This window comes from Kryptolebias marmoratus, linkage group LG15, assembly GCF_001649575.2.
Source record: "Kryptolebias marmoratus isolate JLee-2015 linkage group LG15, ASM164957v2, whole genome shotgun sequence".
NCBI lineage: Eukaryota > Metazoa > Chordata > Actinopteri > Cyprinodontiformes > Rivulidae > Kryptolebias > Kryptolebias marmoratus.
Genome location: NC_051444.1, coordinates 582,081 through 609,851, shown reverse-complemented (window position 1 = coordinate 609,851; position 27,771 = coordinate 582,081). Strand labels below are relative to the sequence as shown.

The following is a 27,771-nucleotide window of genomic DNA, read 5'->3' as shown; positions in this document are numbered from 1 at the left end:
CGTCCATCAGTTCGTCCATCAGTTCGTCCAACAGTTCGTCCATCAGTTCGTCCATCAGTTCGTCCATCAGTTCGTCCATCAGTTCGTCCATCAGTTCGTCCATCAGTTCGTCCATCCGTCTTGTTTCTTGGTTTTCTTGGAGCTTTAACTCCGAACCAAAGTTACTTCAGTTTGATTTAAGGATATTTAAGGTGATTCCAGGTTAATATTTAAAAACCTCCAGGTTTTGTTGACCGATGCCTTCAGAAGTCTGTGTTTTATTCTTGTTTTTCCAGTTAAACTTTAGTCAGTTTGTTGAATAAACTCATGTTGTCTTTAGTAAAACCCAGGTTTAGATTTTTCCACAGTTCTGTTCTGATTCAGTAAATCGTCACTTCAGCAGCTTTCAGAGAAGCGAACTCTTCGGCTCTGTGTTCGGTTTAGGTTTGACCAACAGCTGCCTGATGAAAACTCAGTTCTGCTGACGGAGGTTCTGTTGTGTTCACATGACGGCGCTGGTTCTGATCAGGGACGGATGGGTAAAATGTTTGTTCGGGTCGGATCAGGTCTGCAGTTTGTCTAAAACATTCAAGAATTATTAATTCATCTGTTCTCGTTCTGTTTATACCAAACTAAAAGAAATCTAAAATAATTTAAATTGACCTGGATGGAGACATTTCATGGCCCAGATTTATCTTCAGGTTGTGTAAACTTCACCAGATTTATGGAACAGATCGCTGATGCTTTTCTTTCTTAAACACTTCATCATTTGTATATTTGAAATGTAATTTGTATTAAAAAAAGCTTTATTGTAAAAGTGACTGATGATTTTCTGTCCTGTAGTTGGTATTTTTCAGACTAAAGAGGTAAATAATGATTGAATGATCGGGATTTAATCCGGTCCTGAATCCAGTTTCCTCTGCAGACGTAAATTTATGGAGGAACCTCGAGATGAGACACATTAGTCCTTCAGTTTGCTGAAGGTCCAGGACCACCTACCATCGAGTTCTGCATGAACAGAAGAATCCAGGAGGTAGAAACTGAACCCAGATGGTTTTTAATGAATGTTTTCCAGTTAGAACCAACATGAAGCCCAGGATGGGTCTGGTTCTTGGGTCAGGTCCTTGGGTCAGGTCCTTGGGTCTGGTTCTTGGGTCAGGTCCTTGGGTCAGGTTCTTGGGTCAGGTCCTCGGGTCTGGTCTTGGGTCTTGGGTCAGTTAGAACCAACATGAAGCCCAGGATGGGTCTGGTTCTTGGGTCTGGTTCTCGGGTCAGGTTCTTGGGTCTGGTTCTCGGGTCAGGTTCTTGGGTCTGGTTCTTGGGTCTGGTTCTTGGGTCAGGTCCTCGGGTCAGGTCCTTGGGTCAGGTCCTCAAGTCTGGTTTTGGGTCTTGGGTCAGAACCAACATGAAGCCCAGGATAGAACCATTATGGAACCACTCAGACCCGATGTTTTTACTCTTCTAGTTCTCGTGTGATGCATAAAGCTGAACCAAGACGGGTTCTGTAGACCACTGAGGAACCTGCAGAACATCCCGCTTACAGCCCGTATTTTAGTCCACGTTGTGCCCATGAAGAACTTAAAAAGAACCATTTAATCCCCACATGTGAACGTTGGCCGAGGACGTCTTGGTCCTTAATTTGAAGAGATTAGAATGAAACCCCATCGGTTCTTTTACCACACAGACACGGAGAGTAAAACCACAGCAGTTGTTCTTACAGAACATTTGTTCTTTAGACTAAAGTCCTCCGACTCGGTTCCTTTGAACCAGGTTCCCTCGGTTGATGCATCTGTGAAAAATGGCTGCCCAGGAAAACAAAACGAAAGCTAATTCAAATATTCCACCAGAGACAGATGAGCTGTAACTACTGCTGAGGAAACTGGTCTGAATGCAGAAATCACTTCCATATTTCAGTCTGTTGGAGTATGNAAGATCTAAAACACCAGCTGTGCAGATGGTTTCCTGTCTGATAGTCGGCTTCCTGATGTTTTGGCTGCTGGATAACAAGTCCACTGAGGATCCAACAGCCTGGCTTCCATTAGGGATTTCCCTCTGCATTAGACAGACAGGACTGATGTCCAACACAGGTCAGGACCACAGGTGGGACAGATTTATTTTAGTCGTTCTCTGCTGCTGGAACAAGATCGATGCCTTTTATTTCACTCTACATCTTTATGTTTGACTCTGAAATCAACTCAAATATTCTAAAAACAAAAGGTTTGGAAACTTCCTTTTCTGCCAGATTATAAAAATGAAATAGGAACTTAGAAACACATTTAAGCTTTTATTAAGAATCAGTTGTTTATTCAGTCGGAGTCTAAGGAGGAAACAAACAAACAATTCAAATTTATAAGAGCTGAAAGTTTACTTCAGTTTAAATAGATAAAAAATCTAAACAAGTTCCTGATTTCAGTTCTTTAAAGAAATTATTTTAAACATTTTTAAACAAACGTACAAACAACAAATAAAATCAGTTGTTCCTCTGAGCTTCATCAACTGAGACGTTTTCAGCAAAAACAGAAAAAAACTTTAAAATCCACATTTATACAAAACCTGGAGTTTTACAAACAGAATACGGGTTTGAAAATGTTTTATTTTATTGAGGAACTCTTTGATAGTTTTATTTTTTCCTCATTTTTCAAACAAAGAAAATGTGAATTTGCAGTAACAACAAGTTTTCAGGAGTTTGTCTTCGGCTCAATCAGCTGAAGTCATTTTAAACCTGAACTTCTTTCATCTGTTTCTGGAACAAATAAAACTACAAATCTTTTGTCTTCTGGACGGACTCGTCCTTCAACAGGAAGCAGAAAACCTCCCGCAGATATGTGTGTAAAACTAACAGCTGCAGTTATTCTAACAGAGACACGACGTCAGTCCGGTAAAGCATCATTTCAGTCAGATTATCTGGTTTTAAGTCGTGATAAAAACCATCCGCACCTCGGACACGCCCGTCTCCGCGGCGTGGACATTAACGGGTTAATCCTGTTGCTTCATAACCTGCAGCCTTCAGCTCAGAGGAACAGATTTAAATCGACACAGTTCGGATTTCTTCCTTCATCGTGATCAAAACGATCGACTCTCAGGGCCTCTGGCTACAAATCAGAGGAAATATATAAATAAAAACAAAAGGTTGAATCATCAAAGATCTGAAGTCCGATCATGTTTCAGGTCAACAGTTGGTTGAAATGATTAAAGTTTAAATCAAACATCTGCTAATAAAAATAATAAAACAGATACTCTCCGGTGTCAGTCCACCTCACTTTAAGATGTTTTTACAGATCTGTGGTTTAAAACTGTTTAATGAGTCTGAACAGGAAACAGCTGGTCTAAAAACAGGACGGATTATTAATTTTAGTTCCTTATTGGTCGATCGTAGATGTTTTGGTTCTTTTAAACTCGCCATGTGAATAAATTTAGGAATATTTCTGTCTGATTTGTGAACTCGATGAACGGAGCGACGTTTGAAGAAACATGATGGACGCACAGGTGAACTGAAACGCTGTTAAACTAAAGGCTGACAGTTTTAAAAAGTGCTGAAGATTAAAGTAAGAAAAGCCTCCTCCTCTTCCTCCTCCTCAGCTGATGATGAAGACTCTCGGTCCCTCCTCTCTCATAGGAGGCAGGCTCTCTATCACTACGTTGTCCATCAGTCCATATTTATCCTCCTTTTTATTCCTCCCTCCTCTTCCTCCTCCCTGGGCTGAGGCGTCCTCTGTAAGCCCCTCCCTCTCCACTGGCTGAGAAAGCTGATTGGTCAGCTGCTTCAGCGTAATCTGCATTCAAAAACAGACATTCTGCGTGAGGTTGCATCAAGTTTATTTTTTATTAAACACAAAGAAAAGGAGCTTCAGTTTATCTGCAGAGGGAGGTTAACGGGGAGGGAACGCCCACCTGCAGCTCCCTGAACAGGTGCAGCATGGCCACGCCCACCACAATGACCAGGAAGGAGCCCAGCGTAGTGACCACGTCCACGGCGGCCATGCTGCTCCACTCCTGGAAGAGGATGATGGAGGTGGACAGAACCACAGTGGTGAAGAGGACGTAGTAGATGGGGTACACCAGCAGGGTGTTGAAGGTGTCCAGAGACTTGTTCAGGTAGTTCACCTGCAGACAGACACAAGTTGTTTGTTCAGGTATTGCCCACGCCAAAGGAGGTGAAAAGAGAAGTTCAGAGTGAGGAACAGAAGGGTTCAGTTTGGGTTTTTCTGGTTCTCAGTGAGGTTCAGGTGTGGATGAAGGACCATCAGATCCAGACCTGGACCCCGCTGAGAACCTCTGGAATGTGATGATGAGGAAGATGGATGGTCAGAAAGTCTCCTAACAGAGAAGATTCATGCAGGCTGGGATTCAAAGTCAGATTATTGCACCAAAGATTCATTGTTGATCTCTTCCTGAGATTCCAAGATTTTTATTTGGAGTTTAAAAGAAATGCTGTCATTAGGTTATAGAATAAAACAAAAATGATCATTTTACTGAAACACAAACTTAGAAACAGTAAAAGTCAGGAAAACTGATTCTTTTATGGTTAATATTTTACATTTCCCCACACCAGTGGTGTCCAATCCTGGTCCTGGTCCTGGAGGACCACCATCCTGCAGGTTTTAGATGTTCCTCTGCTCCTCAGCAGGTCTTCAGCTTCTGCAGAAGTTTGTTAATTCCTCAGGTCCTTCAGATCAGGTGAGTCAGAGCAGAAACACCTTAAACCTGCAGGACGGCGGCCCTCCAGGACCAGGACTGGACACCCCTGCCCCACATTGACGGCCTGATGGTCCGCCTCATGCAGACACACACACCCTCTCACAAAGGTGACCTTACCTGCGTTACTATGGAGACGATGAGCGTGAGGAGCAGGATCCAGGTAAGAGGATGAGCGAGCACCGACAGATCATAAACCACTGACCCGAGAGAAAACACACCAGATTAAAGCTGCACGGTGGAAACATTTCCCACAATCCACCTCTTCTGGACCCAAAATGGAGCCATGAGCAGTGTCTCACCGGTGTTGATGGCGATGGCGAGGCCCTTCACGGACGACACGGTGAAGGCTCCCAGCAGCGAGCAGATGCTGATGTAGATCAGGATGTTGGAGCGACCGGACCGAGGACAGAAGTACACGACGAGCACGGCACACAGAACCAGCACCGCCACGGCGTACACCAGGAAGCCTGACAGGAACACAGAACGTTCAGGAGGTTTGTGTCAACATTGGCTGCCCTGGTTCTGTAAACCGATCCTGAAGCATCAGGCTGGACCTCAAAAATAAAGATGGGTTCTGGTTTTGTTTCATCTTTCTAAATAAATAAAGAAGCTTTTACCTAAAATAATCCAACAGCAACAGAGCTTCTCTTCCACCTGCTCCCTACTCTCACTACTGATGTTCCCAACATTGTAGTCCATGAGGAACTGTCAATCATCACTGAAACTCATACTGCACATCTCAGCACCATCTCTTTACCCTCACAGAACCACGGTTCCTCTCCTGGCCGCCGTCATGTAATTATTGGAGAATAAAACAGGTTTTTTTGGGTTTGTGGCGCTGCTGCCGTCGGGCTGAAGACTGAAGGTTTGAGGTCATCGGAGTGAATCCAAACATCTCCACAGATCCTCCTGAGGGAAGACCTGCTTTTAAAGTAACGTCAGAACGATATGGAAGAATTTAAAGGGTTTATTTTATATTATAACTTTTATGACAAATGATTCTAATCTGATAAAAGTTTGGTTTTTTTTGTTTCATCTTTTAAGACGTCTTGGGTCAAATTCCAACTAAATGACAACAACTAAACTTTAGTTTGTCAAACAACTTTTTCGGAGTGAAAATAAAAACAGGACGGGTCACAGACACCGGGAGAAAACACGACTAAGATTTGATTTTAGGTTTTAAATGATCCCAAAACTATTACCATCTAAACTGACTGTTCTGCTGCTTTTAGGACATTTTCTTTCTCAGAGTTTATAGAAAAGTGTCTGAATAAGAAAAACTGCTAACGTCATGACAGGACAGGATGTCCCTCAGCCAGCTGTATGTCCCCCACTGTCCCCGGGTGGTCTCAGGGTTCGTATTCTCACCGGGCTCCAGCAGCTTGCTGGCCATCTCCTGCAGTGACTTCACTTCCTGTTCCTGCGGAGCATGAATAACCAATAAAATGCTGCCGAGGACGCACAGAAAGCAGCCGAGCTTCCCGACGACGTTCAACACCTCCCCCAGCAGGTAGGAGGACAGAACTACACTGAAACACAAAACATGGACCGTTTATCAACGAGCGGTCTGCTCCAGGTGTTTCTGCCCGCCTGGCTCGAAGGCGCCGCTTCGTTACCTGATCAGGACACTCAGAGCGCCCAGCGGCGTCACCAAGGTGGCCGGGGCGAACATGTAGGCGGCGAAGTTACACACCTCCCCGGCTCCCACTGCAGAGACAGAAACTGTCTATTAGCAAAATATCTCATGAACCACCAGAAAGGTTATTACCAGAACGTACATCAGCCTGAGGCAAGATGGCTGCCACAGCTGACCAACCTTAGCAAACAGAAAAGGCTACAGCTCAGATATTTTATGTGGTAGCAGCTGTGAGTCATTCTAAGTCTCTAAGAGGTCATTGCTGATGACTTTTCGCCCTGGCGTCGTGCCAACACACCTGTAGAACCGCAGGTAGAAATACCCCGCCCCCCCGGCGTCTGAATCAACCCGACACAGCTCAGATCGCCCCACAGAGCGGCGAGAAGTTCAAAGGTCACACAGGAACAGGATGCTTACTGGTTAACAGGCCTCCCCACCACAGCCAGTCCTTCAGGTAGCCGTATCCTCCATCACCTGCAGGAAACATTAACAGACACAATCAGCAGGCGCCGCATTCCTGGAAGTCAAATCCTGATGGACCAGATAAGAGATCTGGTTCCACCGTTATCTTTATAGGAGATAAAACTCACGGGTTCCTTTAAATTAACCGTCTGCAGCTGCAATTAAAGAACAATCTGATTTTAGAGACTTTCAGTTTAAACGATCTCAATAAAAGAACAAAGTCACTCCTTCACCGGCTTTTATTTCTTTACACACTGCTTCTGACTTGTAAAACTTTACTTGATTTGTTAATGATCAACTCCTGGCTTCTGTCACGCCAACAAAATTGTTTCAAACCAGTGATTAAAATCCTGACTGGGTCCAAAAGCAGCTCCTGTTTGAAGAGCAAAGATGTTCAGAGGATCTCCAGCTGGGAACCAAGTGTGTGAGAAAAACAAACTGAAGGTCCTCAAAGAACGCTTGAACGGGTTCTCAGGTTTCTCCTCCACAGAGCAGAACATCAAGGAGTCTGGAGGAACTTCAGGGAGCGGGTTAAGGCTGCTCAGATGGCGTCTCTGACCCGGAGACGCATCAAGAACCGTCATTCATCAACAGAACCACGTGGAACAGAGATTACTTTGACTTCAACCACCCTCAAACGGCAGAAACCTGGATCGGATGGACCAGGAGTCCAGATGGACCAAGAGTCCAGATGGACCAAGAGTCCAGTCCAATAAACACCTGGACTCCATCAAGAGTCCAGGTGTTTATTGCACTGGACCAAAGAGAAAATCCCGGTTCTGCGGGGGTCTGGGCTTCAGAAAGAACCTTTAATGGTCGAATAAAACAAAAAACAGACTCAACCTCAACAACAGGAACACTGTGGCCAGTGTAAAGCATGGTGGTGGTAGGATCATGTTTTGAGGCTACACAAAGAAGACAACAAAAGCTGGGTTCTGTGATGTTCTGGGCTTGGATCAGGGTTCTGTTCTGTTTTTACCAAGACAAGTTAAAACCATTTCTTCAACCTCAAACCAGAAAATGTGGGAAAATAAAATGTTTCCATGGATTTATCCAAATAAAAGCTTATTATAAATCCATTAAACATTCCTGGAGAACGTTTGTACAAAAATAAACTCTAAACATCGAGCTGAGCTGACCTGCTCTGGTGTGTCCAGTGCTGGCCAATCGGAGGAGAGCTTTCTTCTTCAGAATGACGCTTCCACCAATCAGGAAGGCCGACAGCAGCGCCAGCATCAACCCCAGCCACATGTTGTAGGAGGAGAAGGACTTCCCACCTGGAAGCAACGTTCAGAACCAAGTCACGAGTTAACTCCGCAAACAAGAACGAGTTTCAGAGACGCAGAGGAGAGATAACTCCTCGACTCACTCCCCGACTCACTCCCCGACTCGCTGATTGACTAATTCAACTAATCCAACTGGTTTATCCATGGTGTTGAGTGAAAACTAATTATAAACTAAAAACGAGAAAAAGGAAACCTCTGAGAAGATTAAAATGTTAAAAACAAACTCGAAACTAAAGCAACAAAAAGAAACTGCTTCATAAAGAAGAGTAAACAACTAAAAAAACAAAATAAATCTACAAAAACAAGAAACAGGAACACAAACAACAACAAAGAGAGAAAACAACCAAGAAAATAATATAAAAACTATAATAAAACAACCATTTTACTGACTGGAGTGAGGATAAAAGTTAATTAATATGATTATTTTCTCTTTTTTTTTAATAATTTTTATACATAAATAAAAACCCTTCAGCTTTAAAAAAATGCATAAAGCTGATAAATCTATAACTTTGTTCTTGATGAGTCTTTAAAAGCACGTTTTATTATATTTACTAAGAATTTTAGGCATTTTAAGATATTATTACTTGTTTGTATGGACTCACAGTTAAAGCTGTTTTAAAAAAAAGGAGGAAATGTTTCATAAAACAAATGTTTTGTTTAAATTATTTATCGACATCATGAAGTTTTTGTTGTTAAATCCTCGTCTTCTATCATCAGGTTGAGTCTTTTTTCACGGAGCCTCAAACCTTCAGCTGCAGAAACAAATTTAAACTTTTATAAGAAAAAAGCTCAGAAGGAGCCGCTGACACGGAGGAAACTGAAGGATGAAGAGACGATCTGTTTGAATCACAGCCTCTTTACCGACCGGAACCAGAACCTGTTCTGGTCTCCAGTGACCCGGTTTCAGGAGGAGGCTCCTTTCTGTTCCAACAACATCTGATATCAGATCGAGGAAATTCTATTCCAGGAACCAATTCCCATGGAGGGAACAGAAGAACCCGAGACGCTTCCTGTTTCAGGTTCTTAACTTAACTTGCTGGAAAAAATAAAAAATAAAAGACCTTCGATTGTTCTGCTTTTACAGAGTTTAGGAAATCACTGAATGATTCGACAAAAAGCAAAATAAGATCAGGAAAAACCAAACAACTCTGATTGTTCGATATATAAAATGTGTATTTATATATAAATAAAACTAAAGAAGGTTGTTCTGCTGCAGAACTAAAGATGAAAGAAAACAGAAATCTTAAAACGCTGGTCTGAAGCGGTCAGCTGTGTGTGACGCTCAGGTGAGACGCTCAGGTGAGACGCTCAGGTGACACCTGCAGCCGAGCATCAAGTTTCAGCACAAGCCTGACGTCAGCTGAAAGAAGTCGTATTTATACCAAAACACAAAGAGAACACAAACAGAACAGGTGAGACGTACCTGTGGTCTCCACCGAGCTGTTCAGGTCTGTCTGGACCAGAGTCTGATCTGTGGAGACCAAACAGACTGCAGTCTGAGATCCACACCAGAGCCTGAGGACCGAGCCTGCAGAGACAACACACACCTGAGACAACACACACACCTGGGACAACAGAAAACACACACCTGGGACAACACACACACCTGGGACACCAACACACACACCTGGGACANGCCGAAGTGACTGAAAACAGTTGAAGTGACTGAAAACAGCCGAAGTGACTGAAAACAGCCAAAGTGACTGAAAACAGCCGAAGTGACTGAAAACAGCTGAAGTTTGAGTCTTTATTGATTGCAGATGTTTGCTCCTGACAGATGTTTCCTCCCAGGTTCTACAGCTGCTGTGGGTCACATGACCCAGGCTTCCACAGATTTGTTTACGTTGAATGCGTACCTGCATTTCAGATTAACAAATCAACGAAAGTGGGTGGAGCTTTAAGTTCATGGCGTCACATGACCTTTCTCTCACACAGGAAATTTACTAAAGTAAATGACTTCAAAATGTTCAGGATAAACGTTTTAATTAGTTTTTTTTATATTTGCAACAAGTACTTTTATTAATAATAACAACTTTAACATGCAGAAAGATTCATGGTTTTATAAAATTAACTGTTCATTTAAAACAAAACTTTCAAAGTAAAATGTGTTTTAAGTGTTTTTCAGTAAAATGTCAAACAAAGAAAGGCTCTGATATAAAAGTTTGTTTGTTTTTCTTTAAATTCCTGAAAATAAAAGCGTCTTTATGGGACAACATCATCATTAGCTACTGTTTATTATGAGAGGACTTTAAATATGAAGGAAGATAAAGTCCTTTAAAGATAAAAACACTTGACCCACTGATGATAACAAATAATTCAGAGCTGGATTATTTTATGACTTCAGGAGGAGAATCTGAGCGTTAACCCTTTCAACTGTTCAGAAAGAGAAAAAACTTCATATTTAAAAACTGCTGATGTTTTATTTAAACTACGATGGGAAACATTAAAAATATCTTCATCATATTTCTCATTTGGTTTTACTGCTAAATGTAATCGTTTAATTTTTGTTTCTGGTTTATATCTGCATCGTTGAAACTTTTTTCAAAATAAAACAGAGTAACAGACTTTTATTTGTCTGTATAGAGTTATTATTTTAAAGGATGTGTAAATATAGATTTAGAATTGATTGATTTTTGTTATTTTTGTAATTTATTTTAAAGATTTCTTCTTCTGTCCTCAGCCTGAATCATTTAAAGCAGAAGGAAGACAACTCATCTGAGGGATTTTATTTCTTACATTTAGTCTGAAAAAGTTTATTTTTCCACATATATTGATGTGTGATTCTGAACTGAGGGTACGCGCTGAATGTAAACAATCTGTGAGACGTTCAGGTGGAACAGGAAACAAACAGTTCGAACAGTTGTCAGAGCTCAGATCAGTTTTCAGGAGCAGATTTTTGGAACCAGAGTCTGTGCTTTAAGCTCCGCCCACTCCGATCATGGTGTCACATGACCTTTCTCTCACACAGGAAATAACTAATTACAGCGAAACAGGTTAGAAATACGAGTCCCACCTGAAGAACTTCACCTGAGGAAGTGTCCCGTCATCACAGGAGGACGAACCTGAGACTCAGGGTTCAGAGGTCAGAGGTCAGATCTGGTTTACCTCAGGTCCAGGTGAACCCCCCGGCAGGTGAGGGCGGTGGATGTGAGCGTATCCATGATGGCTGCAGCAACAGCTGTGCTCACGCCTCGTTTCTACACAAACAGAAGGTAATGAGAGGAGAGCCATAAACTTTATGAGGGTCTGGATGCAGTAAAAAGGTTTCAGCTCAGAGACGCAGAAATGTTTGTGGAGGCGGGACGAGTTCTGATAACCTGAGGAGACGCAGGTTCTGGTTCTGACCCGCCAGCAGAGAACAGAATCAGAGGAACGGGTTTAATGGCGCTTTAAAGTTTTATTTTCTTTAATCAGTTTGACACCAAAACATTCTGTGAGGGTTCCGGGCTCGGGTCAGGGTTCTGTGATGGTTCTGGGTTTGGGTCAGTTTATGGCTCCTCCCGGAGGTGACGGCGTTCTGTGAGCCGCGTTAATGAGGAACAACATCCTCGCCTCTTATCTGCGGGGTCAAAAGGTCACCGGGCCGAGGCCTGCCGGGCCGGGTCCAGGAGGCCCAGGAGGTCCAGGAGGTCCAGGAGGTCCAGGAGGTCCAGGAGGTCCAGGAGGTCCAGAACGGCGCCGCTGCCTCGGCTGATTACTGTTTAACTGACCTAAGACCCAGAGGGACTTGGTGTTTCCTGTGGATCAGAGCCGGGCCGGTGCTGAGCGGCGGCGGCCATTTCAGGACGCGTCTCACCTCAACCACACAAAATGGCTGCCGATGCCTGAGCGTAAAGGCCCCAGAACCACCCTCCCACAGCGGCGGTGGAACGTTTAACAGATCCAAGATGTTTCCAGCTTCGTGTGAGTCAGCAGGAGCATAATAACTCTCTCCGCTCGCCGCTCGCCGTCTGATCCACGTTCATACAGCCGGCTGTTTATGAGCCGTTTTACCATAAACTCTCATTTACAATATCCTGCTGCCTAATACGGCCCTCAGGGGCCACATCCACTGTCGTAAAGAGATAATACCCAACACCTGACTACCGGTTCTGCTGGAGGCCCGGTCCATCGGCGGTGCCTTCAGGGACAACACTCCGACAGTGAACGCCTCGTCTCTTATCAGTTTTTATTATTTTAACTCTGCGTTAAAACGAGACGCAGATTTATTATTATTTATAATTCATCCGACTGTTTTTATTGGGTCTAAAAATATCAATAAAATTATTATTAATTGTTTTATAATTTAATATAAATATTTTTCAGTCAAGATGTTTTTTCAGATTTTTGTAAATTTATTTAATTATGTTTTATAAATTATGATTTGTTAAATTTTAATAATTAAACCTTTAATAAAATATTGACAAATGGAAAAAAAATGTTAAAAGAATTACTGAATATAATGTATTTTATTAGACATTAGAAATGTATAATTTGATTATAAATTGTCTAAATTAATGTTTTATAATTTAATATTTTAATAAATTAACTGATTTTTTTTTGGTAATAATTTATTTATATATTTTTATTTACTGTAGTTTTTTTTATATTATTTTCATTCTTTTAGTAAAAATGTTGTAAAAGTTCTGGTTTAGATCTGAGTAATTTTTATTTAAAAAGATTATTTCAGCTGATTTATCTCCAAATAAAACATTTTCATTTCTGAAGTTTTGATTTTTTTTTTCTTTTAATTTGTTTCTGGTCCAATCAGAAGCTCCTATGATGCATTTCTGCTTTATTTGTGTAATTATCAGCTGCTGTGGGAAACAGGAAGTCGGGAGGGACAAATGATGCATTCAGGAACCTCAGAGCAGAACCATAAATCCTGTGAGTAAACACGGACCGGACCAGAACCAGCAGCTCGGCCCGTTCAGAGGATAAAGTTTTAATCTGAACTCCGTCATTTATTCACATTTTCTCCCAGAATAAAACTAAGAAAACTTTATTTTATAGATTTAATGTTTGTGTTTTTACAGAAACATGAAAGTTATCAGATTTATTGATTTATTTCAGGTTTCTGTCAGAATTTAGGTTAAATTAAAAATATCCAGGAAGTTTATTTCTGTGATTAAATGAATATTTAATTTAGAGAAACTTAAATCTTTTAAGTTTTGTTGTTTTGGTTTATAGTGAGAGAGTAAAAAAAAGAGAAAGTTTCATTCAAACATTTTATACTAACTTTATTTATCTGTTTAATTATTAATAAATCTGTTTGTTATAAAACCTTAAAGTTTAAAGAACTGATTCTGCCTCAAACTTCTGATGTTTTAACGGTGAAATAAAACGATTATTTTTATGTTTGTGCTGCAGAGAAATGAGACTTTAACAGAAATAAATCAGTTTTTCCTGCTTTTACCCTCAGCTCCCCTCATTAACCTTCGTCCCGCTGATAATCTGTCGTTTCGACTCCAAAGACTCCGAGCTCAGTCCGAGTTCAGAAATACGTCCAGAGTTATCTGAAAAACTGTTAAATTAAAGCTGGACAGATGGTGAAGCACGGCGGGGGCAGCTTCATGCTGTGGGGGTGTTTGTTTCTGACAGAACCCACAGATTTGGACCAAAATTAGACAAAATCTGGAGAAAATCCAGTTTCCAGACTGACAGTAAATGCATCGTTTAAAGGATCCAAACCCAGCTGCAGGTTCTGGATCAGTTCTGGATCGGTTCTGCTGATGGATCCAGATCCTTTTGCATTTTTTCTTCCTGCAGACAAACATGAGCGCAGCAGCGAGTCCGAAGAGGAACTCCGTGTTTGGACCCGGTTCTTCTTCCTCTCTGACCTGCAGGCGGTTAAACGAGTCAATAGTTAACCAGAACCAGTTAACCGAACGCTCCGAGTTCGTCACCTGTCCTCATCGTGACCCCGAGGGGAATCAGAACCAGACGGGTTCTGTGACCGGATCAGAACAGAACGTCCTGCTCTGACGGGCTAACGGTGAAGTTTATCCTGCAGGAAACCTAAACTCCTCGTTTTTATTCTTAGATTTATTTCTGACAGAAAGAATCGTTGGAGACTTCGGCGTCGCCTGAAGAGACGCAGAAACGTCCCGGCTTACGAGACGCAGAAACGTCCCGGCTTACGAGACGCTCACGAGGAGGCTGTAAAAGTTAATCATTTTAAAAACACTCAGCGGCGTACAGTTGATGAGGTGTCAAGGTTCTCATGGTCCAAAACCACCGCGGGACACGTCAGGGACGAGACGAGCAGGAAGTAAAGGTTCCTGTTTGTCTCTCATGGTTGTGGAGGAGTTGTGGCCCACTCTTCTTTCCAGCGTTGCTTCAGCTCTCTGAGGTTCTGGTTCTGGTTCTGGACAGATGGCCTCACATCTGACTCCAGAATCAGCCCAAACCATCAGCCCTCCACCACCGTGCTGACAGCTGCAGTGCATTCTGGGTAAACATCTGTTCTTTGGTCTGGTTCTGGTCCAGAAGTCTTCTGGTTCCTTCAGATGAACCCGAGTCGAGCTGCCAACACAGACGGTTTCTAACTGTCCTGTTACAACCTTTGACCTTAGACCTGTAGTGTCTGAGCTCATTTCTCTGAGCGTTGCACAGTCTGACCTTCAGGGTGTTGAAGGAAAACTTTATTCCTCCAGAAAACTTTAATAAGTTATAAAAAGGTTTGAATGTTTGGAAGGAAAAGATAAAACGGGACTGAATGTTTGTTTGAAACTGAGGTTCTGATGAGGTTCTGATGAGGTTCTGATGAGGTTCTGGTGAGGTTCTGGTGTCGAACCGAAGCTCCTCCTCTCTCTGTTTCCCGTCATCATGGCGTTAAAATTCACACTGCATCACAGGTGCATTCTGGGTAAGTAGACAGACATTAGCATCCTTTAGAGGAATTAGCATTTTAGCATCAGAAGTGCAAATCCTCCATGACCTTTGACCCCACACAGAGCTTCTTTCATTTAAACTGAAATTCCTGTAAAGTTTTCTGGGTTTTATTTTATATTTTGGATCAAATGTTTAACCTTCACCAACGTGACCAAATGTTTCTTAAACAGTTTTTAAAGTTTTAAAGAAATAAAAACCGTCCTGAACTTCAGATCCTCGTCTTCACGGTTCTGTGGATCTGAAGCTGGACTTTCAGGATAAATTCAGCCTGAGAGGCTTTAATGAGAAACCATGAAGCAGACAGACGGTCGTCTTCCTGGACTTTAGATTCTGTCTCCATTTTAGACAAATTAAAAGCATCCCTACAGCCGATCCAATCCAAGACTTCAGGCCTGTTTGATGAAAATAAAACTAAAGATTCAAAAGTATGAAAATAACAAAAAACCAGAGATTGTCTGATTAAACTCAGTTTGATCTCAGCTGTTCTGCCATCGGCTGCAGGAGTTTTTCTGTTAAAATAAGTTTATTTCAGTGAAGTGAAACCGTGGCGTCTGAATGTTTCATCACAGGAAGAGATAAGACTCAACACGCGGCGCGTTTATGGCTTCTCAGAAGGATTTGTCTTATCAACAACAGACAGCTAAAAACACTTTGATTTATTTCACCATGAGGACTTACTTTGTTCTTGATTTATTCTAAAGAATCTGAGTAAAAAGGAAACAAAAACAATCATTTGTTTAATAAATGTTTCCTGGAGACTAAACGTGGTAATTCTTACAAAAAATGTTAAATTTTAGAGTAAGTTATTTTATTGTTTAAACACAATTAAAAAAATCAATACCATGGAGCAAAAAGATGAAGTTTGAGAGAAAATAAATAAATCTTTAACCCAAAGATTATGTGGTTCTGCAGCGCCTCCTGCAGGGCGTCTCAGTAAACTTCTCTGTTGTTTTTCCTCTGAATTATTCATGTTTTAATGTTTTAAAATCTTCAAGTGATTATTAGCTTTTTGTTTATTTATTTATTTATTTATTTGTTGCTATAATCTTTTATTTTTAAATCTTAAAGCCACGTCGCTCCTGCAGTTCTCAGGTCTGCCTGTATGCGGCAGCATCGAGTCAGTTTCGCTCTTTGTTGTTGTTCGTTGATAAAAAAAAACCGTAGAAGAAGAAAACAGGAAGGCGCTGCGGGGGGGAAATTAAAATGTCCGCTCCGAAAACAATCCCGAAAGATGCTCAGGTATCGTTCATCACACCACAAATGTTCAAATGCTTCAGGTTCAGATTTTATTTTTATCTTTTTGCTGAAACATCAAACCGCCGCGGAAGATAAGCTAACTGCAGCTAAGCTAACCGGTTAGCTAACGGGTTAGCCTATCTGTTAGCATTTAGCTCTGTATGGAAGCAGACCTTAAAACACCTAAGAGTTTTTAATGTTTCATAGAGAGAGCATAAATGTGTTTTAAAGTCTCTTTTTCTCGTTTCCGGGGCTGATTTTACAGAAATGAAGCCTTGAGGTGTTTCAGTGAATTTGGTTTCTGGGTTCAACACAAACCGGATTTTCTGATGTTTTTCTGTTCAGCTGTTTGTAAATAAGATTAAAATTAATTTACAGCCTAAATCAAACTGTTGGGTGGACACATTCCTCCACCTGAAAGTTAAAAACGTCTTAAAGAGGTTTTTAGTTTTTACAGTTCACATCAATTAAAGGAATAAAACTTTTAATCCGAGTTTCTGTTGGATTTATGCAAATTATTTAGGAAATATTTTACCTTAAAGTCTTTGATCTCTTCAGGCTTTTCGTATTGATTGTAGAATTTGCTAAATGAGACTTCTCCCAGAATAAAATAAGGATCTCTATGTTTACACACAGGTCAAACATGAACACTTCATAAAACCATAAATCAGCTTTAATTGTCAGTATTTCATGTCCCACGTCTGTCTGTAAACCTCATGGTCCTGATGGGTTCTGATGAGTTCTGACCCGGTTTGCAGGTGATGATCCAGATCCTGAAGGACATGGGGGTCACGGAGTACGAGCCGCGGGTCATCAACCAGATGCTGGAGTTCACCTACAGTAAGAAAACTGACCTTTATTCACCTTTAATGTTTGTTTAAATCATTTCAGGAGCAAAACCATCAGAGAGGAATCAGCAGTTTACTGAAAAATAAACTTTAACGGTTTTATTCTGGAGTCCTGGTTTCCTGTGAATCTGTCAGAAACTTTCTGGACCTGAGGGTCTTTAAGAGGTTTTGTCTCAGTTTCAGAGGGATAGTTTAACCTTTGACCTCTGACCTCAGTCAGGGCTCCTAAACTCACAGGATGAAGCGGAGTCACGTCGTTTTTACCTCCCTGTCTGCAGGATATGTTACAACCATCATCGAAGACGCCAAGATCTACGCCACGCATGCCAAGAAGTCCAACGTGGACGCCGACGACATCAAACTGGCCATCCAGTGCCGCATGGACCAGTCGTTCACCTCGCCGCCGCCTCGAGACGTGAGCCTCCGGCGCTCCGATCGCAGCGGACGTTTTTAAAACATCAGGAAGTTTTTACCAAAACTTCAAATCAGTTTAAACTTAAAGATTTTAAATCTGTCAGGAATCAGTTCCTTCAGAACAAGAAAGGAACGTTTGGTTCTTAAATCAGGTTTAAAGTTAAAACCAACCAGTCAAACGTTTCTGTTCAATTTATTTCTGTAAACAATCACAATGCAATTAAACAATAAAAATAAAAACATCAGTTCCTGTGGTTCTAAAACCACCTTAGGTTCTTCGTTTACTGAAGTTAAAATCATTTTTATCAGAAAGAAAACACTTTTAAGTTTCCGTTTCGTTGATAAATCAGAAACAGACAAAAATAATCTGATTCCTGTGAGACGAGGAGGAAGTTTGATCCGTTTCCTCCGGCTGTGAATTAAAGTTTGATTCCTTCATGTTGGTTCTTCAGCCGTAAAGATCTAAACCCGGTTCTGCTCTTTGGGTTCAGTTCCTGCTGGAAATTGCGAGACAGAAGAACCAGACGCCGCTGCCGCTCATCAAACCGTACACCGGCCCTCGACTTCCTCCGGACCGCTACTGTCTGACGGCGCCGAACTACAGACTCAAATCCATCCAGAAGAAGGTGAAGCTCTTCTTCTTTACACGGCCGCCGCTCCTCATCCTCCTTCTGTCTAACTCTGTTTCCGCCTGCAGGTGGCGCCGTCTGCCGGCAGGATATCGGTACCTCGCCTCAGCGTCGGCGCCGTCTCCAGCCGGCCCACCACACCCACCCTCGGTGAGTCTCTGTAGGCTGCAGACGCCGGACAGGACCTGAGAACTAACCCTGACCCGTTTGACCCATTTGTCCCGTGTGTCCCACAGGAACGCCGTCTGTCCAGTCGGTCAGCACTAAAGTTGGCGCTCCGGTGTCTCTGACGGGTCAGAGGTTCACCGTTCAGATCCCCCCGCCCTCCCAGACGGCCACCACCAAAACCAGTAAGAACCAAAACAAAACCGGTTTGAAGTTAAACACAATTTAAATTAAACTTTTACAGCTTTTTGTCCTAAAAATGTTATTTTTACTGACAGGGAGTTCTGAGTTCCTGGTGTTTTTCTTACATAAATTAATACCAACTTTTCTAAGATATTAAAGAAATTAGACTTTGTTCTTTTTAAACTTATTTCTCAGAAACAGACGATTCAGGACAGATTTATTTTTTTTCCATCTTCACCAACAACCCGCTCTGCCTCTTCCTGTTCGTCTCGACAGCCACGCCGTCCACCCCCGCCGTACCCAACGTCCTCATCAACCCGTCTCTGATTGGCTCCAAGAACATCCTCATCACCACCAACATGGTGTCGCAGAACGCCGGCGGCGAGTCGCTGAAGAGGAAGCACGAAGACGACGACGACTACGACGCTTTATGACGACGAACCTAAAAATGACTCTCAGAACTGCGACTAAAGGACTGACCCGACGCGGTAAAAACGCACGATGTTGGTTTCTTTTTTAAAGAAAACTTTTGTTTAACCAGAGAAGAAGAAGAAGACGTCGACTATGAAAGCAGCTGTGGATCCAAACAGCTTCAGACTCGAAGGAAATAATCTGATGTGACTCTAAATAAATAAACGAGTAAAACCTGTTTGTTGTTTTTAATCCATAAATATTAAAAGCTGCTGTTTTATTTACATTAAAATAATAAAACTAATGATCCTGAAGCTTTTATACCCAACAAACAAAAAACCATTATTCCTGAGAAGAAAACGGACAAACTTTAGCTCAAAGAAATAAGCAGTAAAGTTTAAATTAAATCTGCATCAAACAACATCCAAACAGAATAAATAAAAAAGACATCATGGAAAATGTCAACAAAATCTGCTTCAGACCAAATTATAAAAATACACTAAAACACGTAAAAATGCATTTCTAAATAGATATTTTAGCAGGGACAAGCGATCAGCGGAGGCAGAGAAAAAATGATAACATAAAATGAATATAAATATTTGTCCACTGATCTTTATTTATGACTATTTTCGAACATTTTTATAGTCAAAATCGCTGAAATTGCATATTTCCTGTTCAAATACGAGGGTGAAAACTGGGTCAATACATGCAATCGTCGCATGCCAATATAATGTTTGCTTATACGTTTATATACCCTGATTTTCCACAGTCTGGCTCATGTCTTTAATCATTTCAGTTTAATGTTTGTTAGTGACATATTTAGTTTTCAGTGAAAAGGCTGAGGCAGTGCAGTACTCCGCCGCACCGGAGGGGGCGCACGCGAGCCAACGGCTGCTTGCGTCTGTCCGCGCAGAGGCGAGTGAGAGTCACGTGCGCTGCCGCGAGCCGTTAATTTTTGTGTTTTGCTCCATCAGCCTGCCAAAATGGAAGAGGATTATATATCTAAGCTTAAAAATTTCTCCAAACTGGACTTTCAGTCAAAAAGGGAAGTGATTAACAACGGAAGACCAACGCCGGAGCTGAAAGATTTGCTTCAAACTTCCGGTCAGAAGGTAACTCGCTCCTTCCAAACGGAGTGGTACTCCCGGAAAGACTGGCTGTGTGGCTGTCCTGCGAAAAACCGCCTTTACTGCTTTCCCTGCCTTTTGTTCTCAACTTGTGACAATGTCTGGGCTAACGCGGGATACTGTGACCTGAAGAATTTACCTCGAAGCCTCAGCAAACACGAGAGATCCACCACCCACATCCAAAGCCAGATTGCTTTAAAAACTTTTGGAAGCTCCAGGATGGATTTGGCTTTGAACGAACAGCGGAGACTCAATATTAGCATCCACAATGCTAAGGTAAAGGAGAACCGGGAGATTCTGAAAGACTTTATCAATGCAACCTGCTTCCTGGCTAAACAGGAGATGGTATTTAACGACGAGAGGACAAACTCTGCTAATCGGAGCAACTATGCAGAACTATTACATGCTTTTGCTGAAAAAGATGAAAGGTTAGCAAGACATTTGGAGACATCCACTGTGTTTTCTGGCTTGTCAAATAGAATACGGGACGATCTAATTGAAGCAGTCGGTGATGTGATTAGAAATGACATTAAAACAGAGATTAATGCTGCCCCATTTGTTGCTGTGGAGGTAGACGAGACAACTGACGTCACAAACAAGGCAAAGATGTCTGTTATTTTGCGATATGTGGCTACAAGTGACGTGAAGGAGGCGTTTTTGGGATTTGATGACGTCAGTGATGACAGACGAGCCCCTGCTGTAGCTAAGTATGTCTTGGGAGTGTTGGAGAAATACAGCTGTGTTGAAAAGCTAGTGGCTCAAACATATGACGGAGCTGCTGTGATGACGTCAGAGCTCAATGGGCTGCAGGCCAGAATTAAAGAGAAGGTGCCCGCGGCCATGTTTACACACTGTTATGCACACAAACTGAACCTTGTGCTGTTGCATGCAGCAAAATGTATGCCTGAGAGTAGAACGTTTTTTAAAACGCTTGAGGGACTCGGGTCATTTTTTAGCAAGTCCACGAAGCGCGCCCACTTACTGGATGATGTTGTGAAACGGCGCTTACCAAGAGCAGGACCCACGAGATGGAGTTCAACTTCTCGGCTGCTGCAGACAACGAGCATGTACCAATCTGACCTGCGTGCTGTTTTCCATATCATGATTGAAAATCCTGACAGCTGGGATAATGACACTCTAATGATGGCTGCTGGATATGATCAATGGCTGTCAAAAGCATCAACGTGCTTTTTGATTATGGCATATGAGGTCATTTTCAGTGAAACCGATGCACTTTTTAGAGTGCTGCAAACCAAAATCATGGACAATGGGTATTGTTGTGCGCGAATCCAGGACACGATTGGAGTTGTTGACAGCATGAGACAGGAGTTTAACGCACTGTATGAGCGATTTGAGCAGAAATGCAACACACTTGGCCTAAACGACAGCGGAAGAAATCAGTCGGTCAGAGATGAGAGAAAACGAATGTTTTATAACATTCTGGACAACGTCAGTGTTCAACTGAAAGCTAGGTTTGATCATTTTGATGAGCTGGCTTTTCTTGGTTTGGTCGACTGTACAAAACTTAATGAGATGTCAAAACACTTTGATGACACCAAACTGGAGAGCCTGTCGAAATATGCAAAGTTTTTTGACTTTGTCAGACTAAAGGCTGATCTAATCGGACTGTACAGCTCACAAACGGTGAGGAATGAATGCAAATCTCCTGGACAGCTTCTCAGCTTTTTGGCCCAGAAGGATCTGCTACAAACTGTTCCTGAGGCGACAAAGTTACTCCAGCTGGCGCTCACTGTTCCAGCCACAGCGTCCGTGGAAAGGTCATTCTCTGCGCTGAAAAGACTGAAAACATACAGTCGGAACCGGACCGGTTCAGGACGACTTTCCTCCCTGGCCATCATCTCCATTGAGGCGGAGAGACTTTTAAAACTGAAAGAAAATAAGGAGGACTTTTACAACAAAGTAACAGAGGCTTTTGTGGCGAAGGAAAGGCGAATGGACTTCATCTACATTGTAAATGAAGACCTAAAATAATTTTAGGTTTCTCCATTTATTGTGACAATTACAAATAATCTGTTAAATTGTAGCCTGGAAGTTATAACTTTATTCCATATATTGAATTTTAAATGATCTGTTTTCCACACAGTCTAATGGTGAACTGGTTTTATATGAAGCATTCTTCAAACATTATTTGCGTTATTTCTTTTACATTTATTTTTAATGTTTGGGTTTCCTGAATGGAATAAAAGTTTGGTTTATATTATATGTTGTTTACTCGTATATCATGCTGTTCATATGACGTGACTCCAGGTTTGGTTTGGGTTTTTATTAAGAACTGTCGACCTGTTTCAGTCCAACCTGCAGGACATTTCTAATTAAAAGTGTTTTTATTAAAGAGGAAAACAATTTTCTGCCATTTTGTAGACAAAAATAATTTAAGTTCAGATAATTTAAGTCATAATTGTGAGATACGTTTTAAAAATTATAACTTTGGTGATACTAAGTTAGCATCTGAAGAAAAGCTAAATTATAATTGTGAAATATTCAGACATAATTCAGAGATATTAAATCAGAGTGTAGAACTGTGACTGACTAAACCACAGAGTTTGACTCCGCCCACTGAGAGCTGAGTTCAACTGCTCTCTTTTACGTCCGCTGCTCCGACACAAAAAGACCATTGCTGCTTTACTGTTCATTCATCTTTGAGTCTCAGAGACGATTTGTAAACATGTCTGGAAGAGGAAAGGGAGGAAAGGGTCTCGGTAAAGGAGGCGCCAAGCGTCACCGGAAGGTACTCCGGGACAACATCCAGGGAATCACTAAGCCCGCTATCCGCCGTCTGGCCCGCCGCGGCGGAGTGAAGCGTATCTCCGGCCTGATCTACGAGGAGACCCGCGGCGTGCTGAAAGTCTTCCTGGAGAATGTCATCCGGGACGCCGTTACCTACACCGAGCACGCCAAGAGGAAGACCGTCACCGCCATGGACGTGGTGTACGCCCTGAAGAGGCAGGGCAGAACCCTCTACGGGTTCGGAGGTTAAACCGTCCAGAACCACCAAAACCCAAAGGCTCTTTTCAGAGCCACCCACTTCATTTAATGAGCTTCGATCCTAATGAAGTAGTATGTTCTTACTACTACTTTTACTTACTTCTACTTTTAGAATAATTCAATGTGATGTTATGAATCATTATAAGGTACTCAACAAGCTTTCAGGGAAGTTGAGATCCATTGAATGTATGAGGTCCAAAGAGTGACATGGAATAAGAAGCTGTACACTGTAATCTTTTAAAATGATTAAGTTATACTGAACAAGTAGCAGCAATCATTGTTTAAATAAATGAGACCTTGTTCCAGTATTTCTCTCCTGAGCACTATCACAACTGGCTATTTGACCACAAAGGTCAATGGATCAACATAACTAAACATTTTTTATTTAAAATAATTCAGTTCAGTGTATGTATTCTGCACCAAGTCACTACAGAAGTTGTCTCTGTACAAAAACATCATACAAAAACCAATTACTAAGTTTTCTCTCTGAGGAAGCAGTAGATTGAGTTGAATCTTAATTTCGTCTCTTATCCTGAGCAGCACATCTGAACTAAACTCATACAAGCTAAAATAAGAACCGTTTTATATAATAAAAATGTAGATCCTTTAAAGTCTGTTTCTTTATCTGCTGCATGTATGTATTTATCGGTTCAATTAATACTTAATTATATAGGTATTTTACATACAGAAATAATTTTACTGCTGACTCGTATGTCCTGATAACCCGAAGATGTGCCGAGCAGCCCACCCAATCAGAGGCAGGAGCGGTTCAGCCAATCAGAGCAGGGGGACAGCGCAGCGAATTAACATGCAGCCTGTATAACCACAGCCTCTCTCCCTCCTCTCCTCATTGGATTGTGATCGTTAGAACCGAACCAGGATGCCTGAACCCGCCAAGTCCGCGCCCAAGAAGGGCTCCAAGAAAGCCGTGACCAAGACGCCCGGCAAAGGAGGCAAGAAGAAGAGGAGGACCAGGAGGGAGAGCTACGCCATCTACGTCTACAAGGTGCTGAAGCAGGTGCACCCGGACACTGGCATCTCCTCCAAGGCCATGAGCATCATGAACTCGTTCGTCAACGACATCTTCGAGCGCATCGCCTCCGAGGCCTCCCGCCTGGCTCACTACAACAAGCGCTCCACCATCACCTCCAGGGAGATCCAGACCGCCGTCCGCCTCCTGCTGCCCGGGGAGCTGGCTAAGCACGCCGTGTCTGAGGGCACCAAGGCCGTCACCAAGTACACCAGCTCCAAGTAAACTCTGCTCCTGCAGACAACCAAAGGCCCTTTTCAGGGCCACTCACTCCTCCGAGAGAGCTCATTACCTTAATCCGTTTGATCATGGTTTGGTATAACTAAATGTTAAATGCGTCTCTGCAGCTAATGTGCACGGTAAATTATTCCATACCTTTCTATATAGTCGACTAAACGTCTTTAAAGTGGCTTTGTATACCTCCTTAAAGAAATATTCCTGGTCTTTAATAATAAGATTCCTGAACTCCTTCAGTCTGAAATATAAATTATTATTATTGCATGATCCTTAGGAGCTACGTGTCTGGTTTTGTAGAAAGGCGTTTGCTCCAGTATACAGAAGCAGTGAATAACTATTATTAGATACGGCATACAGCTGGAGGCTAAGAAATTAATTTACCAACTAGCAGAAATTGATTATAAATGGATCAATTTATCCATAAAACCAAATCTAGTAAGTATGTTATATTTAAGTGAGATCCTACAGACTCTCTTCTGAAACCTGTAGAGGCAGTTTTTTCTGCTCCTCATTCTCTTTGTGGCGCTTCATTTTGAATTTTAAAAATCCAGCCAATAGCTGCGCGGCCGGAGGTCACGTGGCGCTACATTTCACCCAATCAGAGCTGACCGTCCTCCTCGCGGGGTCCTTATAAAGCCGCCGGGCGGACTCCAGCTCCACTCGTCTTCAGTGTTAAACGCGAAGAAGCTCAGAGGTCCAAACATGGCCAGAACCAAGCAGACCGCCCGGAAGTCCACCGGAGGGAAGGCTCCCAGGAAGCAGCTCGCCACCAAGGCGGCCCGGAAGAGCGCCCCGGCCACCGGCGGAGTGAAGAAACCTCACCGCTACAGGCCCGGGACCGTGGCTCTCAGGGAGATCCGCCGCTACCAGAAGTCCACCGAGCTGCTCATCCGGAAGCTGCCCTTCCAGCGCCTGGTCCGCGAGATCGCCCAGGACTTCAAGACCGACCTGCGCTTCCAGAGCTCGGCCGTCATGNCCAACACACACCTGGGACATCAGAAACACCTGAATTGTTTAATCAGCTGACAGAAATGATTCTTCCTATGTTTATCTTTACTGATATAAAATCTCCAGTTTTTAATCTCAGCAGAAGAAATAATTTTATTTTAAGACGCCGCATGTTGTTATTTTGTTGTTTTGTCTGATAAAAGACAAAACAAACACAAAGTTAGCCTCAAAATTAGAGAATAAAATCACATTCTATTCATTTTATTTCTGATATCTGAGTTTGCTCCAGGATATTCGTCTGTTGAAGAAGAGTTGATGGTTCTGTAATTCTGGTTGGACCGGCGGGTCAGAAACCTGAGGAGAAGCTAATATTTACACAGTAAACACAGAAAACTCAGATCTATTCAACCTTTAGAAACTTCTGTTTGGATTTCAGCTCTTTAAAGTCGTTAAACATTAAAATCATGGAGGCAGAAACAAGAAATAAGAGAGAAATTATAAAGAATTCAACATAAACTGGTTTTATTTTATCTGTCAGAGTTTAGAGCTGCAGACATTAAAAATCATCTGATTGTTTTAAAAATCCTTCAGCTTTTTATTTTCAGGTGATTTTATGTTATTAAATTTATTTCACCTGCAGACAAACTTCACCTGTTTTCTGTTAAACTAAATCTGTTTCTAATGATCAGCAGAAGATTTTAAAAACTTTAAAAACTCATTAAATATTAAATCTCAACGGAAGCAGAAAAACAAAAATAAAAACATTAAATAAAATAAATGGAGATTATTTATGCTGTGAATAAATGAGACTGAAAGGATTTCACAGATTAAATAAAACATTCATTCATTCATCAGATAATAAATTTTAATCTGGATTTAGAACCTGCCCCCCACCCCCCGAACCCCACCTCGAGGTCCAAAAACCCGGAACCGAGCCGGATCCGTTCAGTTTGATGGAAGCAGAAACTGATTTATGTCGAAATTTAAATGATTTTTACTGAAACTCGGAACCAGCCGCGTTTATTTAATCAGTTTGACTCTAAAGTTTCAGATAAAAGGAGAAGAATTTCAGGTGAAGCAGCGCGTGCGCCGAAAGATCAAAGATGATTCAGGAACTTATTTCAGATTTATTCTTTTAAACGTTTTTAAAAACCTTCAATAAGAAGGAGAACAGTTTCATCTCTGGGTTTATTAAAACCTGAAAAAGAACCATTTTCTGTCGTCCTGCAGCAGGAGGAGAGATGCTCCTCCCCCTGACACACCTGACAGGTGAGCCTAAGGTGGGCCTCAGCTGGGCCCACGAGCTTTAATCCGAACCCGTTCTTACCGTTTCTGCAGGTCTCATTGTTCAACTGGACCTCCCGCATGGTGCCGCTTTCCTCCGCGGAGCCAACAGAACCACAGAACCGGAAACGGGACTCTGCCTCCGTCCAACCGGAACCCCGTCAGTCCTTCAGGGTCTGAAATCCTCCATGAGTCCTTCAGGGGGGGCAGCAGCTGAACCCGCAGGCAGGGCTCGGCTCAGACCGCAGAGACTCATCCGCAGCTCCGCTCACCTCCCAGAACCGGAGCAGGTAAACATCAGGCCCCGCCCACCGCTGGCCGCGCCCACCGGGCAGAGCCGGAAACAAACATCTAGGGCCGCGGGGCAAAGGCCCCCCGGGGGGCCCTCCAGGGGGCCCACAGAGACCGAAAAATTCCAAAAAAAGATCTAAAAGCTTCTTTAATTTTATTCATATTTTAAGATATTTTCAATCAAACAATAAAAGATTTATTTTAAAACATTCATAACATGTACAAAAAAATAAAATATTATTTTATAACAGTATAAAAGTATGTACATTTAAAGTCATAATGTGTTTTTCTTAAACATTAATATTGAAAACATCATTTATTCACAACAAACGTTACAGAGAAAATATAATTTAAAAATTTCAATATTGAGTTTTCATGTTTTTCTTTTAATCACCATCATTTCTGTTCGCTTCGAAACACTTTTTATTTCCCCTTTAAAGCCAAAAGTAAAAAAAACTTTTTGACTAAAAACTGCAAAGTTTTCCTTCTAAGAAGACAGAATCAGATCTGATCTTGTTCACATTAATGTAACAAATAAAAGCATCATATTGAACTGTGATGAGATGAAGGCATCAAGTCATTATTTTCTGATCTAATCCTCTGAAAAACTAAACAAATGTTTTTATTTTCTGTATTTAAACATTCAGCTCTTTGACAGCAGAACGAGAGGAACTAAAAAGAAAATCTAGTAAATGTTTTCCTTGAGTTTTCGGTAATAAAATCCAATCTTTACTGTTTCTGAAGGTTAAATATTTACTTTATTGGAGAACGATGCGTTGAGAACGTGTTCGAACAAACTGTTCTCTCAAACAGGAGAACAGGAAGAGTTAAATGTTATTTTATTAGTTTGATGTAATTATATTAATCTCTTTGCTTCTGTTGTCACTGATATGTTATAAACTGGATTGTTATAAAATGATGCTTTAATTAAAGTCTTTAAACAGAGAAACTTCTGATTATTCAGCAGTTTTTACATCAAGGTTTGATTGTTTCCTCAGATAAATGTGTTAAAAAACTTCTTCAATAAA

General features: G+C 41.8%; 4 protein-coding genes across 7 annotated transcripts; 3 read left to right on the top strand and 1 right to left on the bottom strand.

The window, feature by feature from the left end:
- Positions 1-2,250: 2,250 nt before the first annotated feature.
- Positions 2,251-26,747, bottom strand: nipal4 (NIPA like domain containing 4). 3 transcript variants are annotated; one of them, XM_037979704.1, is made up of 10 exons: positions 26,496-26,747; positions 9,485-9,686; positions 7,915-8,052; positions 6,731-6,787; positions 6,294-6,384; positions 6,046-6,206; positions 4,977-5,144; positions 4,795-4,874; positions 3,871-4,083; positions 2,251-3,752 (listed from the first exon to the last, which is right to left on the bottom strand). In XM_037979704.1, the coding sequence occupies exons 1-10, from the start codon at positions 26,511-26,513 to the stop codon at positions 3,555-3,557; spliced, it is 1,326 nt and encodes a 441-aa protein (XP_037835632.1). In that variant the 5' UTR covers positions 26,514-26,747; the 3' UTR covers positions 2,251-3,554. The 3 variants fall into 3 exon arrangements, with proteins under 3 accessions (XP_037835632.1, XP_017296156.1, XP_037835631.1); XM_017440667.3 differs by having other exon boundaries at positions 9,485-9,589; XM_037979703.1 differs by lacking the exon at positions 26,496-26,747 and adding an exon at positions 25,197-26,053 and having other exon boundaries at positions 9,485-9,696.
- Positions 16,076-19,058, top strand: taf9 (TAF9 RNA polymerase II, TATA box binding protein (TBP)-associated factor). 2 transcript variants are annotated; one of them, XM_017440669.2, is made up of 7 exons: positions 16,076-16,173; positions 16,929-17,010; positions 17,297-17,433; positions 17,924-18,058; positions 18,130-18,211; positions 18,298-18,411; positions 18,686-19,058. In XM_017440669.2, exons 1-7 carry the CDS (start codon positions 16,138-16,140, stop codon positions 18,841-18,843), a joined length of 744 nt encoding a protein of 247 aa, XP_017296158.1. In that variant the 5' UTR covers positions 16,076-16,137; the 3' UTR covers positions 18,844-19,058. The 2 variants fall into 2 exon arrangements, with proteins under 2 accessions (XP_017296158.1, XP_017296157.1); XM_017440668.2 differs by having other exon boundaries at positions 18,605-19,058.
- LOC108250679 (histone H4) lies at positions 22,626-22,960 on the top strand. Its single transcript, XM_017440673.3, has one exon. It carries the CDS (start codon positions 22,634-22,636, stop codon positions 22,943-22,945), a length of 312 nt encoding a protein of 103 aa, XP_017296162.1. The 5' UTR covers positions 22,626-22,633; the 3' UTR covers positions 22,946-22,960.
- On the top strand, positions 23,799-24,250 carry LOC108250677 (histone H2B 1/2). Its single transcript, XM_017440671.3, has one exon. The coding sequence runs from the start codon at positions 23,834-23,836 to the stop codon at positions 24,206-24,208; it is 375 nt and encodes a 124-aa protein (XP_017296160.1). The 5' UTR covers positions 23,799-23,833; the 3' UTR covers positions 24,209-24,250.
- Positions 26,748-27,771: the final 1,024 nt, after the last annotated feature.